This window comes from Pristiophorus japonicus, chromosome 16 (assembly GCF_044704955.1).
Source record: "Pristiophorus japonicus isolate sPriJap1 chromosome 16, sPriJap1.hap1, whole genome shotgun sequence".
NCBI lineage: Eukaryota > Metazoa > Chordata > Chondrichthyes > Pristiophoridae > Pristiophorus > Pristiophorus japonicus.
The window spans coordinates 39,236,421-39,251,843 of NC_091992.1; the positions used below are offsets into that span (position 1 = coordinate 39,236,421).

Consider the following 15,423-nt stretch of genomic DNA (forward strand, 5'->3'; position numbering starts at 1 on the left):
AAAGAACTGTCAGTTTATTGACATGACAGAGCCCGAGTATTGATCTGATGGATGTCTGCTAATTCACGTTTACTTTTTTGTTAAACCCATTGCAAATCAGAAACTGCCCAAGTGATTCTGGAATGTATTTTTAATATAATTACCTGTTTAGGAACCAAGAAGAAACATTACCATTCATTCTGTTTGTTTTATGGCACATCACAAGCGAACACAAAACTAATTTCCATTGAGCTTTTTATCAGCGATGCAATAGTTGTTCTCATTTATTCATACTTTAATCATGTCTGAGTTTATATTTTTAGAGTGTAAACTTCTGGAATAAATCAAAGCACCTTTTCTGTTTTTGTGTCTGCACAGGATGCTTCTGATAGGTTGAAGCAGAATGACTTTGAGCGTGTGCTGAGAGAGTCTCAGAAGGAAGTGTTGCGGCTACAGAGACAGTTAGCTGTGGTGTCTCTGCGAGAGTCTTCCCACCAGCAGGACCCAGGGACCGTGAGTAAAATGCACACACAGCATAGCCTCATTACAGTAACTCACATCTTCAAAAAATATAAGTGTATTTAAATATAACTGATCCCTCTGCCCTTAGCTACAGCTTGGTCTTCTGTGATTGTTGTGGATGGTCCTGTATGGGGGAGTGCATTCACCTGTTTCTGGCTCAGTCTTACTTTCTTTTCTGGTCTGGGTGATCCAATACTGGTCTCTCACTCGCCTCTCTGCCTTATGCAAACTGTTTGCACACTGTTTCACCCAAACACAATCAATGACATGAGACCAGGAGACTGAATCTTGTAAAGTCAGAATAGGCTGAACCAGGAGCAGATGAGTGCACTCCCCCATAGTGAGCTTCAGTAGCCTCTACCCCAAACACTGAGCCCAGAATACTTGGAGGGCATCAGAATCAAAGAAACTAATCCAGGATGAACCAGGGAGATCCGGTTTGAGGGATTAAGAACAGGAGGAGAGTGGACAACTAGCATTGGCGAGTCCAGGACAGACACAGTGGGGCTTGACCAGAAGCAGATGACCAGTTTGGATTGTTGTAACTGTCCATTGCCTCCAATTGAGACACACTGTATCACGCATATCATTATGGAACTCCCACTCAATCAGCACTGTGGGAGTACCTGCACCACAAGGACTGCAGCGTTTCAAGAAAGAAGCACACCACCACCACATTCTCAAGGGCAATTAGGAATGAGCAATAAAAGCTGGCCTTGTTAGTGATGCCCACATCTTAGGAATGAAAAAACATATTTGAACCCATTGAGCATTGTTTTAAGCAAGTACGGCTATCTCCATTTGAATTTGCATCAGACTATTAAGGAGAGATGAGAAAGATTGCAGTAGTAACCCTCGACAGTTGCCAGAGTCTTAACGTTGGCATTGACGTTGTAAATGTGGCTTCAAAAATTCTAAGTGAAGATTGGCTAATGCAGGTCATTGATTAGGGAGGCTTGTACCTAAGCCTTCATTGCTTTCAGAATGAGGATATCTTGAACTCAGTATTACATGCCAAGCCTCAGTATAGTCTTCTGCTAGGTTGACCAACCCTCCAAGAATTAAAGAAAAGCCTCTTGGAAGCAGCCCAGGAGGAAAATCATACAGGCATTCATTTTCTTTGAGCACTTAGGTTAGTTTTAAAAATACTGGAAATGTGTGACAAAAGGTTGCTTGACTGGGCGGGGCAGTTGGAGATGGGAGGTCATATGATGAAAACTCCAGGAATACGACCAACCAGAGATGGCAAACCTATCTTCTGCGGGCTCATGACTCAAAAGGTTTAGGCTTTAGAGTATTTGATAATTCTTTACTTTTTCAGTAATTCTGCCTCATAATATTTACAGAAAGTTTAAGTGATCTGTAATCACAAGATTTGTAATGGATTCTCAGTCCAGATTCTTAGGTATATGAGTGTTCCTTGTAATCTGTGTATTGCTATGTATGAGGGAATACTGTGCTATGCTATATGTAATGCATGTTCAGGGTTCAGTAGCCTAGTAGTTATGTTACTGGACTAGTAATCAAGGCCTGGGCTACTGACCTGGAGGCACGGGTTCAAATCCCACCACGGCAGTTGTGAACTTGAATTCAGTTAATTAAATAAATCTGGAATAAAAAGCTAGTATGAAATGTTGGGTACCCTTTAGGGAAGAAAACCTGCCCTCAGGGGTTATGGGGAGCGGCAGGGAAGTGGAGCTGAGTCCTTGATTAGATCAACCGTGATCTTATTGAATGGTGGAGCAGGCTCGAGGGGCCGTATAGCCTATTTCTTATGTTCATATACTTGTTCTGGCCTATATGTGACTCTAGACCCACTACGACAAAGTATGCCCAGCATCGGACTCAGACACGCAATTGGCACACCCAGCCCAGTCGACCTTGCAAAGTCCTCCTCACTAACATCTGGGGACATGTGCCAAAATTGGGAGAGCAGTCCCACAGATGAGTAAAGCAACAGCTTGACATATAGTCATACTCACACAATCTTTCAGCCAATGTTCCACAGAATCATACCAATGTCCCACCGGCAGGACATACCCAATGGTATATCGTCAGGATGGAGTAGCCCTGGGAGTCCTCAACATTGACTCATTGAGCCCATGAAGTCGCATGGCAACAGGTCAAACATCAGAAGACCTCCTGCTGATGAATCAGTATTGCTCCATGTTGAACAGCATTTGGAACAAGCACTGAGGCTAGCAAGAGCACAGAATGTACTCTGGGTGGGGGACTTCAGTGGCCAATACTAAGCATGAAGGACATAGCTGCCAGACTGGGCCTGTGGCAGGTAGTGAGAGAACTAACGAGAGGGAAAAAAACTACTTGACCTCGTCCTCACCAATTTACCTGTCGCAGATGACCACCGCACAGTCCTTGTGGAGACGAAGTTCCAAATTCATACTGAGGACACACTCCATGTTGTGTGGCACTACACCATACTAAATGGGATAGATTCAGAACAGATGTAGCAGCTCAAAACTGGGCATCCATGAGACGCAGTGAGGGATCACAGCAGCAGAATTGTATTCCACCACAATCTGTAACCTCATGGCTTGGCACATTCCTCACTCTACCATTACCTTCAAACCAGACGACCAACCCTGGCTCAATGAGGAGTGTAGAAGAGCATACCAGGAGCAGCACGAGGCGTACTTAAAAATGAGGTGCCAGCCAGGTGAAGTTACAACACATGCTAAATAGTGGAAGCAGTATGCCATAGATGGAGCTAAGTGATCTCAAACCAATGGATCAGATCAAAGCTCTGTAGTTCTGCCACATCCAGTCGTAAATGGTGGTGGACAATTGAACAATTAACGGAAGGAAGAGACTTCATTACCATTCCCATCCTGACTGATAGCGGAGCCCAGCATGTATGTGCAAAAGATAAGTCTGAAGCATTCTCAACCATCTTCAGGCAGAGGTACCAAATAGATGATCCTTCTTGGCCTCCTTCTGAAGCCCCCACCATCACAAACCAGTCTTCAGCAATTCGATTCACTCACATGATATCAAGAAACGGCTGAGTGCACTGGATATGGCAAAGGTTATGGATCCCAACAACATCCTGGCTGTAGTGCTAAAGACTTGGACTCCAGAACTAGCCGCGCCCCTAGCCAAGATGTTCCAGTACAGCTACAACACTGGCATCTACCAGACAAAGTGGAAAATTGCCCAGCTATGTCGTGTCCACAAAAGGCAGAACAAATCCAATCTGGCCAATTACCACCCCATCAGCCTACTCTTGATCATCAGCAAAGTGATGGAAGGGGTCGTCGACAGTGCTATCAAGCAGCACTTACGAATAACCTGCTTAACCGATGCCCAGTTTGGGTTTCGACAGGATCACTTGGCTCCAGCCCTCATTACAGCATTGCTCCAATCATGGACAAAAGATCTGAATTCGAGAGGCGAGTTGCGAGTGATTGCCCTTGACATCAAGGCAGCATTTAACCAAATGTGGCCTCAAGGAGCCCTAGCAAAATTGAAGTCAATGGGGATCAGGGAAAAACTCTTCACTGGCTAGATTCAAACCTAGCACAAAGGAAGATGGTTGTGGTTGTTGGAGGCCAATTATTTCAGCCCCAGGACATCGCTGCAGGAGTTCCTCAGGGCAGTGTCCTGGGCCCAACCATCTTCAGCTGCTTCATCAAAGACCTTCCCTCCATCATAAGGTCAGAAGTAGAGATGTTCGTTGATAATTGCACATTAGCAATTCCTCAGATAATGAAGCAGTCTGTACCCACATTCTGCAAGACCTGGCCAATATTTCACATTGAAAAGTGGCAAGTAACATTCGTGCCACACAAGTGCCAACCAATAACAATCTTCAACAAGAGATAGTCTAACCACCTCCCCTTGACATTCAATGGCATTATCATCGTCGAATCCCCCACCATCAATAACTTGGAGGTCAATATCGACCAGAAACTTAACATAAATACTGTGACTATAAGGGCTGGTCAGAAGCTGGGTATTCTCTGGCGTGTGTCTCTCCTCCTGACGCCGAAAAGCCTTTCCACCACCTACAAGGCATAAGTCAGGAATGTGATGGAATACTCGCCACTTGCCTGGATGAGTGCAGCTCCAACAGTACTCGAAACTCGACACCGTCCAGCACAAAGCTGCCCGCTTGAATGGCACCCAATCCACCACCTTTGATATTCACTCCCTCCACCCCTGGTGCAGCATGGCTGCAGTGTATATTATCTACAAGATGCACTGCAGCAACTCATTAAGGCTTCTTCGGCAGCACCTCTCAAACCCACGACCTCTACCACCTTAGAAGGACATGGGCAGCTGGCGCATGGGAACACCACCTCCAAGTTCCCTTCCAGATCACACACCATCCTGACATGGAAATATATCGCCATTTCTTCATCATCGCTTGGTCAAATCCTGAACTCCCTCGCCAATAGCATTGTGGGAGTACCTTCACCACACGGACTGTAATGGTTCAAGAAGGCTTACCAGCACCTTCGCAAAGGGAATTAGGGATGGGTAATAAATGCTCGTTTTGCCAGCAGCGAACACATCTCGTGAATGAATTTTTTTTAATTTTAAATGTTGGCTGGTTTATTTTTCAGTTATAAGCCATCTCTTATGTCCAATTTTGAATCCTTTAGTGTGTCATTACGTGTCAACAACACATAGCACATTATTTATTGGTGCACACTGTTAAAGCTACTGTGAGCTTCATAACATTTTTTTTAAAGTCACACAGGCCTCATTGTAGTACAATGAATTGAAGACTCGTGGTTGACTCACTAGGGGTAACTTTATGAGGCTCTGCTCCCAGTGTGGAGCCTCGCGAGCAGCAGGCATGTGTTGGAAAGTCAAGGCTGCGATGTTGTAGCCCTATCTCTATTACTGTGTTCACCCATAGCGAGACTCCATGCTGGGAACAGTTAACAAACAATTTCTGTCCAAGTTCTACTTGCCTCAAAAATTCCAGCGCCAAGGATTTATGAGCCACTTGCAGATTCTTTCATTGAGAGGGAGTACTCACCAAAACAGCCTGCCATCTCCCATGGTAACAATGCCCTTGATTAACTTATCAGTAAACAGGTGATAGCACAATGGGCAATAACAGTCTACTCATGTCCTGGCTATAAGATGCTTGCTGTGCCTGGAATAATGTAAAGCTTTTACCAACTATTGCTGACTATAGAATTTGTCAGTGCCTATAACAACAACTCAGAGTATAGACAACATTCTTCTATGTGACACTGACATTAACTTATCCCACCCAGCAGACTTAATGGCTGGAATTTTAATCAGGAAGCAGGTTGGGAGCGGGGATGCAAGAAAGTGGGCGGGAATCCCGGGAGAACGGGTTTCCCACATGCCCTGCCAAATGTAAAGGCAAGGTCTGATTTGCATTTCATGTGTCTGTTTTCCACCCGCAGCAAGCCAGATGGAGAGGCTGGCTGGCTGCGGGCAGGTACGCCTGCGGCACAAGGCTGCAGAGAGGAAGGATGGAAGGGATTGGACCGTTGGGCGGTGGGGACGGCGGTGGTTGGTGGTCGGAGAAGGAACAGGGGGTTAGAGAAGATTGGGGCCGGAGGATCGGGTGGGAGGGGGTGTGAGGAAGAAAGGATCAGGGCCGGAGCAATGGTGGGGCAATAAGCCTCTGCATACATTGAAATAAGTTTCAACATTTGGAGAAGCCTGCCATTCACTGTTGGGTAGAATGAGCCTATAAAAGATGAATGTTCGCTTCCACTTTCTAAATGCCTATTTAGAATCTTACAATTTTAATAAGTACATTTCAAGAGTCTTGTGGATAAGAGAGTAGACAAGGATATAGCTTCAAATGCACTGACTCCCCAAGCAGGTTCAGTCTCATTGACTTTAAATATTCCTACAGAACAGTGCAGCTACAGGGAATCATTGCTTGATTAGATAGGAAAACTAGTGATGTCCAACTGCTTTCCCCATATTTCTCACGAACCCATTGTGGAAACAGGGAGGCAAAGAAGAGGTGGTTCTGGGTTGAGTCACTGTAGCTACAGCCTAAGCCTAACCCCAATTCCTCACTATGACCTAACTGGCTCTATTCCATTACTTACAATCCAATACTGACGCCGGTCCTGCCTTGAAATTTGACACAGGCACCATTGAATTATCGACAATATAATCCTGCCCCTTAATCAACCATCTACATAATCTAACCCTGATTCCAATCAATTAACCACAATCTAACCACATTCACTTACTTACAGTTTTAAATTCCCATCCTCATGTTTAAATTTCTAAATGGACTCGTCCCTGTCTCTATCGAACCTTTTCCAATCCTACAACTCCACCACCAGAACTCTCTGTTGTCTGACTCTGGACGTGCGTTTCCAGCTGTTTAGCCCCCACACTGAATTTCCTCCCCATTATGTGTCTCCATCTCTCTATTCCTTTAAGACCCTCCTTAAAACATAGAAACATAGAAAATAGTTGCATGAGTAGGCCATTCGGCCCTTCGAGCCTGCACCACCATTCAATAAGATCATGGCTGATCATTCAACCCATCTCAGTGATCTAGCTTTTGGTCACCCCCTCCTAGTATTTCTTTGTTTGGCTTGGCATCCATTTGTGTCTGATTACACTCCTGTGAAGTGCCTTAGTATTTTTTCCTATGTTAAAGGTACTATATAAATGCAAATTGTTTTTGAGGCATGTTTATACTGTAATGAGTGCCCTACTGCAGGGCAGGAATCATTGCCTGGTTTGGAAGGGAAACCAGTGATGTCCAACTACTTTCTCCTAACATGCCCTGCAATTCACAGTTCCCGAGATAAAATCAGCACGGAGGTTTGTTTGTGTGGAATTAAAGGTGTATCTTACTCTGCTTTGAATAGAAAATTGCACTCTTAGATGTGATGTTGAATGGGACAAATAATTAACCTTTTTCCCTGGTATTTCATGCTACAGATTGCATGGCTTACCCACTATGTTCTTTTATCCATTAGGAATGGCCAAAAACACTTCTATCGGATCATATCATCCAGGCTAAAACAGTAACAATAATTTACAAGGCATATAAATTACACAGAAGCAAAGGATAAAAACAAGTAATCAGCATTATAGTGTTTGAATTACACACTACTTGAACTGCCCTAAAAATGATAGTGTCCAGAATCTTTGAACTGACTCTTTGATGATATGTGACAAGATTTTCTCTGGAACTTCTTTCTCACCAACTCAACATGGAAGCAGGCAGTCAAAGAGGGAACTGAAGATACATGGAAACTCATCTATTATAAAGTCCTTCTGGGCTTCCATGGCAGATAATATACAAAATTAAAGGTTAAAGACGCTCTTCCCCGAGGCAGAAAATCTTGTTATTAATCAACTTTATAGTTCAGTTAGACAGACTATGAATAGCTCTGGCAATTCAGTGGTTTCATTTGCTCCTGACACCTGACTTCCACATCCAAAAATATGTCCGCTTTTTAGTTTGGCTTCACTAAGAGTCTGCAAAGTCACATGTGTTCCAATCTCAAAGACACAACAGAATCTAAGAAGCAAATAATTTATAAATATGTCTAATGATATCACTTTGTGAAACTGGATGGAGCAAATAATCCCCATCGAAATATAGGTATCCCGAGACAGTATTTCTTTTGGCCAACAAAAAGAAAGGAACTGTTCTGAAGTCTGAGGCCATATAAATAGGATATGAAATGGGAATGTTGCTGCTGGAGGCATGATGGAGCTTTGTTTCTGTTACAATGCCCTTGGACCTAACTGCCTGTCTCTGACCTGCTATGGGATAGCTGTGATCAGCCCTTCTCGACAGAGGCCTGGCAAGCTACTCGAGACATTACTGGCCTAACCATTTTCTACGCCCCCTTTACCTATAGCTTTGCCACAACAGCTGACAGGCTTGTACAATTGATTATAGCAAGAAGAAAGTGGAATTCCCCACCCCCACCACAACAATGGACAAAGCATCTGAAGGTCATTTATCTATCTGAGTTAGTACTGTTCAAGCTCTGATGGAGCTGGGAAAGCACTGGAGAACACATGAGGCTATACTCCACAATCTCTCTCCTTCACCAATGCTGAAGGCTGTATTTTATCAACTAACATGGAGAGGCCTCAGTATCCCACAGTCCACCTAAACACAAGCACAAATCACAGGCTGCCAGTACCTTATCTTCACCGAGTGCTGAATGAGCTCCCTGACCTACTTGCTAAGTAATGACCACACTATAGGGGTCAACACTTAATGAATAGTGCTATCCACTTGTACTGTGCACTGTGTAAGGTTTTCACTGCGAAAGTATATGAACTTTGTCAAGTTCAATAAAAGTTTGGGGTGGGGGAAGGATGAAGAAAAGCTCTCCAGAGTCCAAGCGCCAATTTCTAGGTTACCTTGGTCTAATGTTACAATTTATGTGGGCTTGAATAAATGAGTAATGCTCGATTGTTTTGGTCAAACACTAATTCTATGTGAATCAATACTAACTAGGGATTTTTGAATGAATAACATCCATGTATCAATGTAATCTTAGAAGATGTAAAAGGGCTTCTTTGCTATGATATAAAGAAAAACTACGTCGGTAAGTACAGGGGATTGAACTGCCCTATTAGCCAGTGCACTTAATACGTTTAATGCCTGTGGTAATGGCAAATTGTTAGTGCTATTTGGCCGATATACGTGGCTGCCTGTGATAAGTATGGATGATGTAAGTGGTGAGGACTGTACTTGGAATACTATGTACAGGACTGGTTACCACGAGCAACTCAAATAATTCCAAATGCAAAGGGAATGAGCTATGAAGAAAGATTAGAGAAACTGTATAGTCTAAAAAGGTGTTTAAGGAAGGGTGTTTCAATGAAGAATAAAAAATAAATAAACAGCCTAGATAAGGAAGTTGTGAGTATTACTTTAAAACAGTAAAACCATAAATCATGAATATTAATAAAAGTGAAAAATAAATTTAAATTGGATATCAGAAGGAAGTTCGTCAAACAAAAAGGGTAATACATGTCTGGAATAAGCTGCCAAATTGAGGAGTAGCAGAGTCACAAATTTGAAGAGGTGTTCAAACCATAATTTAATGCTAAGCTGGGAGAGTTAGAATACTAGAAGGACAGGCTTCAGTGATTAGGTGAGCTGAATGGCCTTTTCTCATTCTTGATCATGCTTAGTTCTTGTGCTCTTTCAAAGAATGAGGAAGCTATCTATCTACCACTTGTGATACATTTGGTTAAAACACAATCAGTTTGCAGCAGTTATATAGGCACCTGTGCCTGGGGGTCAGATCCCAGAGCAGACAGTATCGATCGTTTGTGACTTCATTGTCTGGGCAGTGTGCTATAACTTGTAAGTTTGGAATCTGAAACCTAGGCCTGTCCCAAGGGGTTTGCACATTTACTTCACGCCTCCTCCCACCACGACCACTTGGTTATTTCTAGCTGACCAGGCTGCAGCCCTTGAACGACCTGTTGAAAGCGGTACAGAATTAATAAGGATCTTTCTGCTTCGCATAAGAACATAAAAAATAGGAGCAGTAGGCCATTTGGCCGCTCAAGCCTGCTCCATCATTTAATAGGATCATGGCTGATCTGATCTTGGTCTGAACTCCAGTTCCCTGCCGCTCCCCATAACCCTTTACTCCCCTATCATTCAAAATTCTGTCTATCCCCACCTTAAATATATTTAATGACCCAGCCTCCACAGCTCTCTGGGGTAGAGATTTCCAAAGATTCACGACCCTCTGAGAGAAGAAATTTCTCCTTATTTCCGATTTAAATGGACGACCCCTTATTCTGAAACTATGCCCCCTAGTTCTAGATTCCCCACGAGGGGAAAAATCCTCTCTGCATCTACCATGTCAAGCCCCCTCAGAATCTTATACGTTTCAATAAGATCACCCCTCATTCTTCTAAACTCCAATGTGTATAGGCCCATTCCACCTACTGTCAGACCTGACACCAGAACTTACTGAACCACTATTAGCCCACTCTCAATTACTAGTGCTAATCTACCCTTAATACTTACTGCAAGACCACCCTTAAATAACAGATATGTTTCTGGGTTGAGTCACTGTAGCTACAGCCTAATCCGCGCCCCAGTTCCCCACCTACAACCTAACTCTGGCTCTACTCCACAATTTACAATCTGATACTGACCTTGGTCCCGGCTTGAAATCTGACACAGGCACCAATGAATTACCTACAAAAGCCCAGAATTTGCGGTCAGCCGTGAAGCAGTGGCATTCGCTGCTGGTCCCACTGAAAGCTGCCCACAAAGATCTTGCGATCTCTGTGCAGAGAAGTTTGCTCTTTTCAATGCTCAAGTGAGATCAGTGCAGTATAGTGGGAATCCCAAGCGTAGTGAAGTCAACAAGCTGTCTACGCAGCCAATTACAATGCAGGATTCTCATAGATAAGGAACCAGGAAGTGAAGAAGTTGCTTTTATTTGGACTTTTTAAAAATGTTTGGAAGAGCAAAATAAAGATTGGGACTCTCATGAGGAAAAGGTAAAGCAAAAATAAATATGAACAAACTTAAAAAAAAAATAAAAATTTTTTTACAGTTTCTTTAAAATTGTAATTTTTAGCATGATAGAGAAGTTTGAGATGTCACAAAATTAAACTTAATTTTTCAGGACCATAATGTTTGTTTCGCAGTCAATATCCAGTTAAAACCCCAGTTACACCTAATCCAACAAGGCCTAACTTTTAATGGGGAATTTAACAGCGATATTACCGCAGAAAAGCCCAAGTTTTTGTCAGTTTCACTGATTGCTGGCTATGGGGGGTGGGGTTGGGCCACAGCACAGCCAGTGTTGGAGCAGTGAATGGCTGATTGCAACTTCAAGATTTCCGCGTTTAGATGGGCATGTGCTACATCCTGAAGTTGCGGTCAGTTTCAAAGGGATAATATCAGCGAACACTGTTAGTTCGGTGTTATTATTCACACACATTGCAGGACAATATAATCCTGTCCCTAATCAACCATCTACAATCTAACACTGGCCGCATTCACTTACCTACAGTTTAAAATTCTCATCCTCATGTTTAAATTTCTAAGTGACCTCATCCCTGCCTCTCTTTAACCTTCTCCAGTCCTGCAACTCTCCACCCCCACCACCAGAACTCTCTGTTCCACTGACTCTGGATTCTTGTGCAACCCCCACCATTGGCAGTTGTGCTTCCAACTGTTTAGGCCCCACACTGAATTTCCTCCCTTAACCCCTCCATCTCTCCACCCCTCTCTAGTCCGTTAAGACCTTCCTTAAATCCCACCTCAGTGATCTAGCTTTTGGTCAGCCCCTCCTAGTATTTCTTTGTTTGTCTTGGCATCCATTTTTGTCTGATTACACTCCTGAAACGTGTCTTCGGACTATTTTCTACGTTAAAGGTATAAATGCAAATTGTTTTTGAGGCGCGTTTATGGTGTGACGAGTGCCCTACTGCACCCTAACACTTCTATTAAAAAAAATATTGGCAGAATTTCTGACCATCTTAACCTGCACAGGTTCCCCCTCCCAATCAGTGAACGAAGGAGAGATTGCAGCAGAGCTGCTAGCAGTGATGATACCTGATAAGACAGTTATATGGATTTAGACCCTACCATCCTGTACAGGAATAGGAGGGTGAGGGCTGGATCAATCCACCCATCACTGCTGTAGTATATATGTCACTTACTAATCTCACATCTGTTGTTCTGCTATAAAATGTTATAGTAAATGTAATTCTCATTTCTGCTAAAGAAAGGTAATATTGTGGGTTTTCCTGAAGAATGCTGAGATGGTAAGATAGGTGCCTCACTCTCCATTTGTGACAGTAAGACTGTCCTATAAATCCTTCGGCTGTTGCTTGGCAGCAGCAGGGGCTTTGCCTGGTTAGATACAGCACCACCAGCATAGGCTCTACATTCATGCAGCTTGAATCACAAAGAAAAAACAGGTAATTTTCAAGGTTTTTTTTCCCCAGTGGTATTTAAGTTACAAAATGTTTTTGGAGGAGGGTGAATTGGCTTTGGCTTGTTTCCCCAAGAGCTCTGAGAATATTCCTGATTTCTGGCTCGCTGCCACTCTATTACAGAGCTTTTTAATGTTTAATATATTACTGATTCATAGCAGACTTCTGCACATTCAGTAGCACACTGCAATACATTACTTGCTGTGATACAACACTTAACGTTTATGGTTCCCATGGAGAGACCACATCTAGCAAGCTGTCTGTGCTACACCCTAGCTGTAACACACCCTTTACACGGCTCCCAAGGGCAGTATTATATTGAGGTTTATTGTTTGTTGAATTAAACCTGCTGCTGGTTTTGTTTTATAATGTAGTTCTTACCTCTGGCAGTTGAGTATTGATAGGAATTGTGTCCTGAGCTTGCAGCTAAGTGTTTCTGTGACCTTGCAACTACTCATGGTTGTAATATTGTATTCATAACCAGAAAAAGAGCCCAGGCCTCACCATGAAATAATGGTGAGAGAGAGTGGGACACAGGATTTAAACGTTCAGCTGATTTATTTCCAATGCTTTATTTTGAATTAAAGGTGTTTCTGTAAAGATATCGGGTCTGCTTTGCAAGAGGATATTTTTTGTCTCAGCTTGATTCACCTATATTTGGGAGTGCTTTGAGTCTATGATCCAAGGTCAGGTATCCAGTGTGAGCGGTTTGTGTGTGTGATCCAGGGTCAGGTATCCAGTGTGAGCGGCTTGTGTGTGTGTGAATCAGTGTTGAGTATCCAGTGTGAGCGATGTGTGTGTGTGATCCAGTATCGGGTATCCAGTGTGAGCGGTTTGTGTGTGTGTGATCCAGGGTCAGGTATCCAGTGTGAGCGGTTTGTGTGTGTGTGATCCAGTGTCGGGTATTCAGTGTGAGCGGTTTGTGTGTGTGATCCAGCGTCGGGTATCCAGTGTGAGCGATGTGTGTGTGTGATCCAGTGTCGGGTATCCAGTGTGAGCGATTTGCTAAGTCCATTAAAAGTTGTTAACTAATTTCAAAATTCGTCATGTAGAAGATGTGCGAGCAGTGCAGAGCTCCAGTTATTGTTTATGATATCAATTTTATCAAATTATACAATGGTTGTGTTTCTGTGTGTTTCAGAGAATTTTGATGCAGTGTGCTATTTCTTTGTTTATTTTACTGAACAGCCTGGGAAACTCATTGCATTTGCCATTTAATGATAATCACAAGCTTGTGCCTCCAAAAAAGGTTAACTGACCCCTCACTCCTTACTCTGTATCCTAAGTAACTTGCTGGTTCACTGGGAATACAACAGCTGAGTCAGTCAGCACTGTGCAGTTCTATGCTCAGCTAAATGTTCAGATAGAAATTCACCGCATAAAATTAATACCTGCATTAATATTTCATGAAGCAGATGGACTCTTAAGTAAACAATGCTCTGTACATATTACAGGTACTGGGAAATGGGAATCAAGTTGCTGCACCAAGTGCAGGCGAGTTATTCACCAAGCATATTGTCATTAGCTTAAACCTCATTGGTTTGCCACCTGCCCTGTTCTAAAGCTGATTTTAACAGGTAGAGATTAGAATGTTTTTGTAACATAAAGTAACAGTGGAGTTGGCTTGAACTATACCAGGGAATCAAGGAGAAGCAGGCTGAACTGTTTCATGTTCCCTGGGGCTGTCCAGCTGTGATACGCTGTTAATTGTTTATGTTACTGCGCAGATGACATCAAATTGGGGGGTATAGTTAATACGAGGAAGACTGCAACAAAATACAAGAAGACATTAATAAATTTGCAGTATGGACATGTAATTGGCAAATGAATTTCAATATAGGTAAGTGTGAAGAGGTACATTTTGCTATGAAGAATAAGGAGGCCATATACTACTTGGAAATAAGAGTTTAAATAGGTTAGAGGAGCAAAATAAATTTGTGTACAGATAAACAAATCACTAAAAGTAATGACGCAGGTTCATAAAACAAAGCACTGGGGTTTATGTATAGCGGGATTGATTTGAAAGGCAGTGAAGTTATGTTAAACTTGTATAGAACCTTGGTTAAACCACACAGAGTACTGTGCATAGCTCTGGTCTCCATATTATAAAAGAGATATAGAGGCACAAGAGAAGGTGCAAAAATGACTTACAAGGATGATACTAGAACTGAGAGATTATACTTATCAGGAAAGGCTGATCAGGCTGGAGCTCTTTTCTCTAGAAAAAAGAGAATGCTGAGGTGACATAAAGGTCTTTCAAATTATGAAGGGGTATGATACGTTAAGAGTTAGAAAAGATGTTTCCACTTGTGGGGAGACCAAAATATAAGATAGTCACCAATAAATCCAGCAGAGAATTCAGGATAAACTTATTTACCCAGAGAATGGTTAGAATACAGCAATCACTACTCTGAGTAGAAGAGGCCAATAGCATCGATGCATTTAAAGGGAAGCTAGATAAGCACACGAGGGAGAAAGGAATAGAAGGTTATGCTGTTAGGGTTAGATGAAGATTAGTGGGAGGAGGCTCATGCTGGTGTTTATACTCCACATGGACCAGTTGGGCCGAATGGCCTGTTTCAATGCTGTACATTCTATGTAATACTTGTTTTTCTGGTCCTCATTAGTAATTTGCAACTACAATGACATGCCCAAACAGGAGTGGAGAGCCCTTTGTCTCCAATGGCCTGTTGAAGGAGGTCACAGCCAGGCTCTGGGCAGATTTTCATGCCATTAATGCCCACCAGTTCATGGACGTAACAGTATGGGTAAAGAGGCAAGACCTGTAGTGCCAGGTATCCTCTCCTTTCACACACGATGCACATCTCTGATGGGCCAGGGGATTAGAATTTCATGATATAATGAAGTGGAATAATAATATCAGGAGTGACATCTTCAGGCCATCAAGCGAGGTTAGTGCCAGGTACAAATCCTGCCTTACCTAATGGGCATCCAGGGATGCTAGGTGCTGAGCTGTATACAGCAGTAAGT

The 15,423-nt window shown here is 42.9% G+C and overlaps 1 protein-coding gene across 4 annotated transcripts in view; it reads left to right on the forward strand.

Annotated features, from left to right (window-relative positions):
* Positions 1-15,423, forward strand: part of LOC139226454 (RIMS-binding protein 2-like) — a 267,359-nt gene that overhangs the window by 106,141 nt on the left and 145,795 nt on the right. For all 4 annotated transcript variants that reach the window (XM_070857232.1, XM_070857233.1, XM_070857235.1 and 1 more), the window contains exon 5: positions 358-492. In XM_070857232.1, the coding sequence (XP_070713333.1) occupies positions 358-492 (135 nt within the window). The remainder of the gene's footprint in view (positions 1-357; positions 493-15,423) is intronic.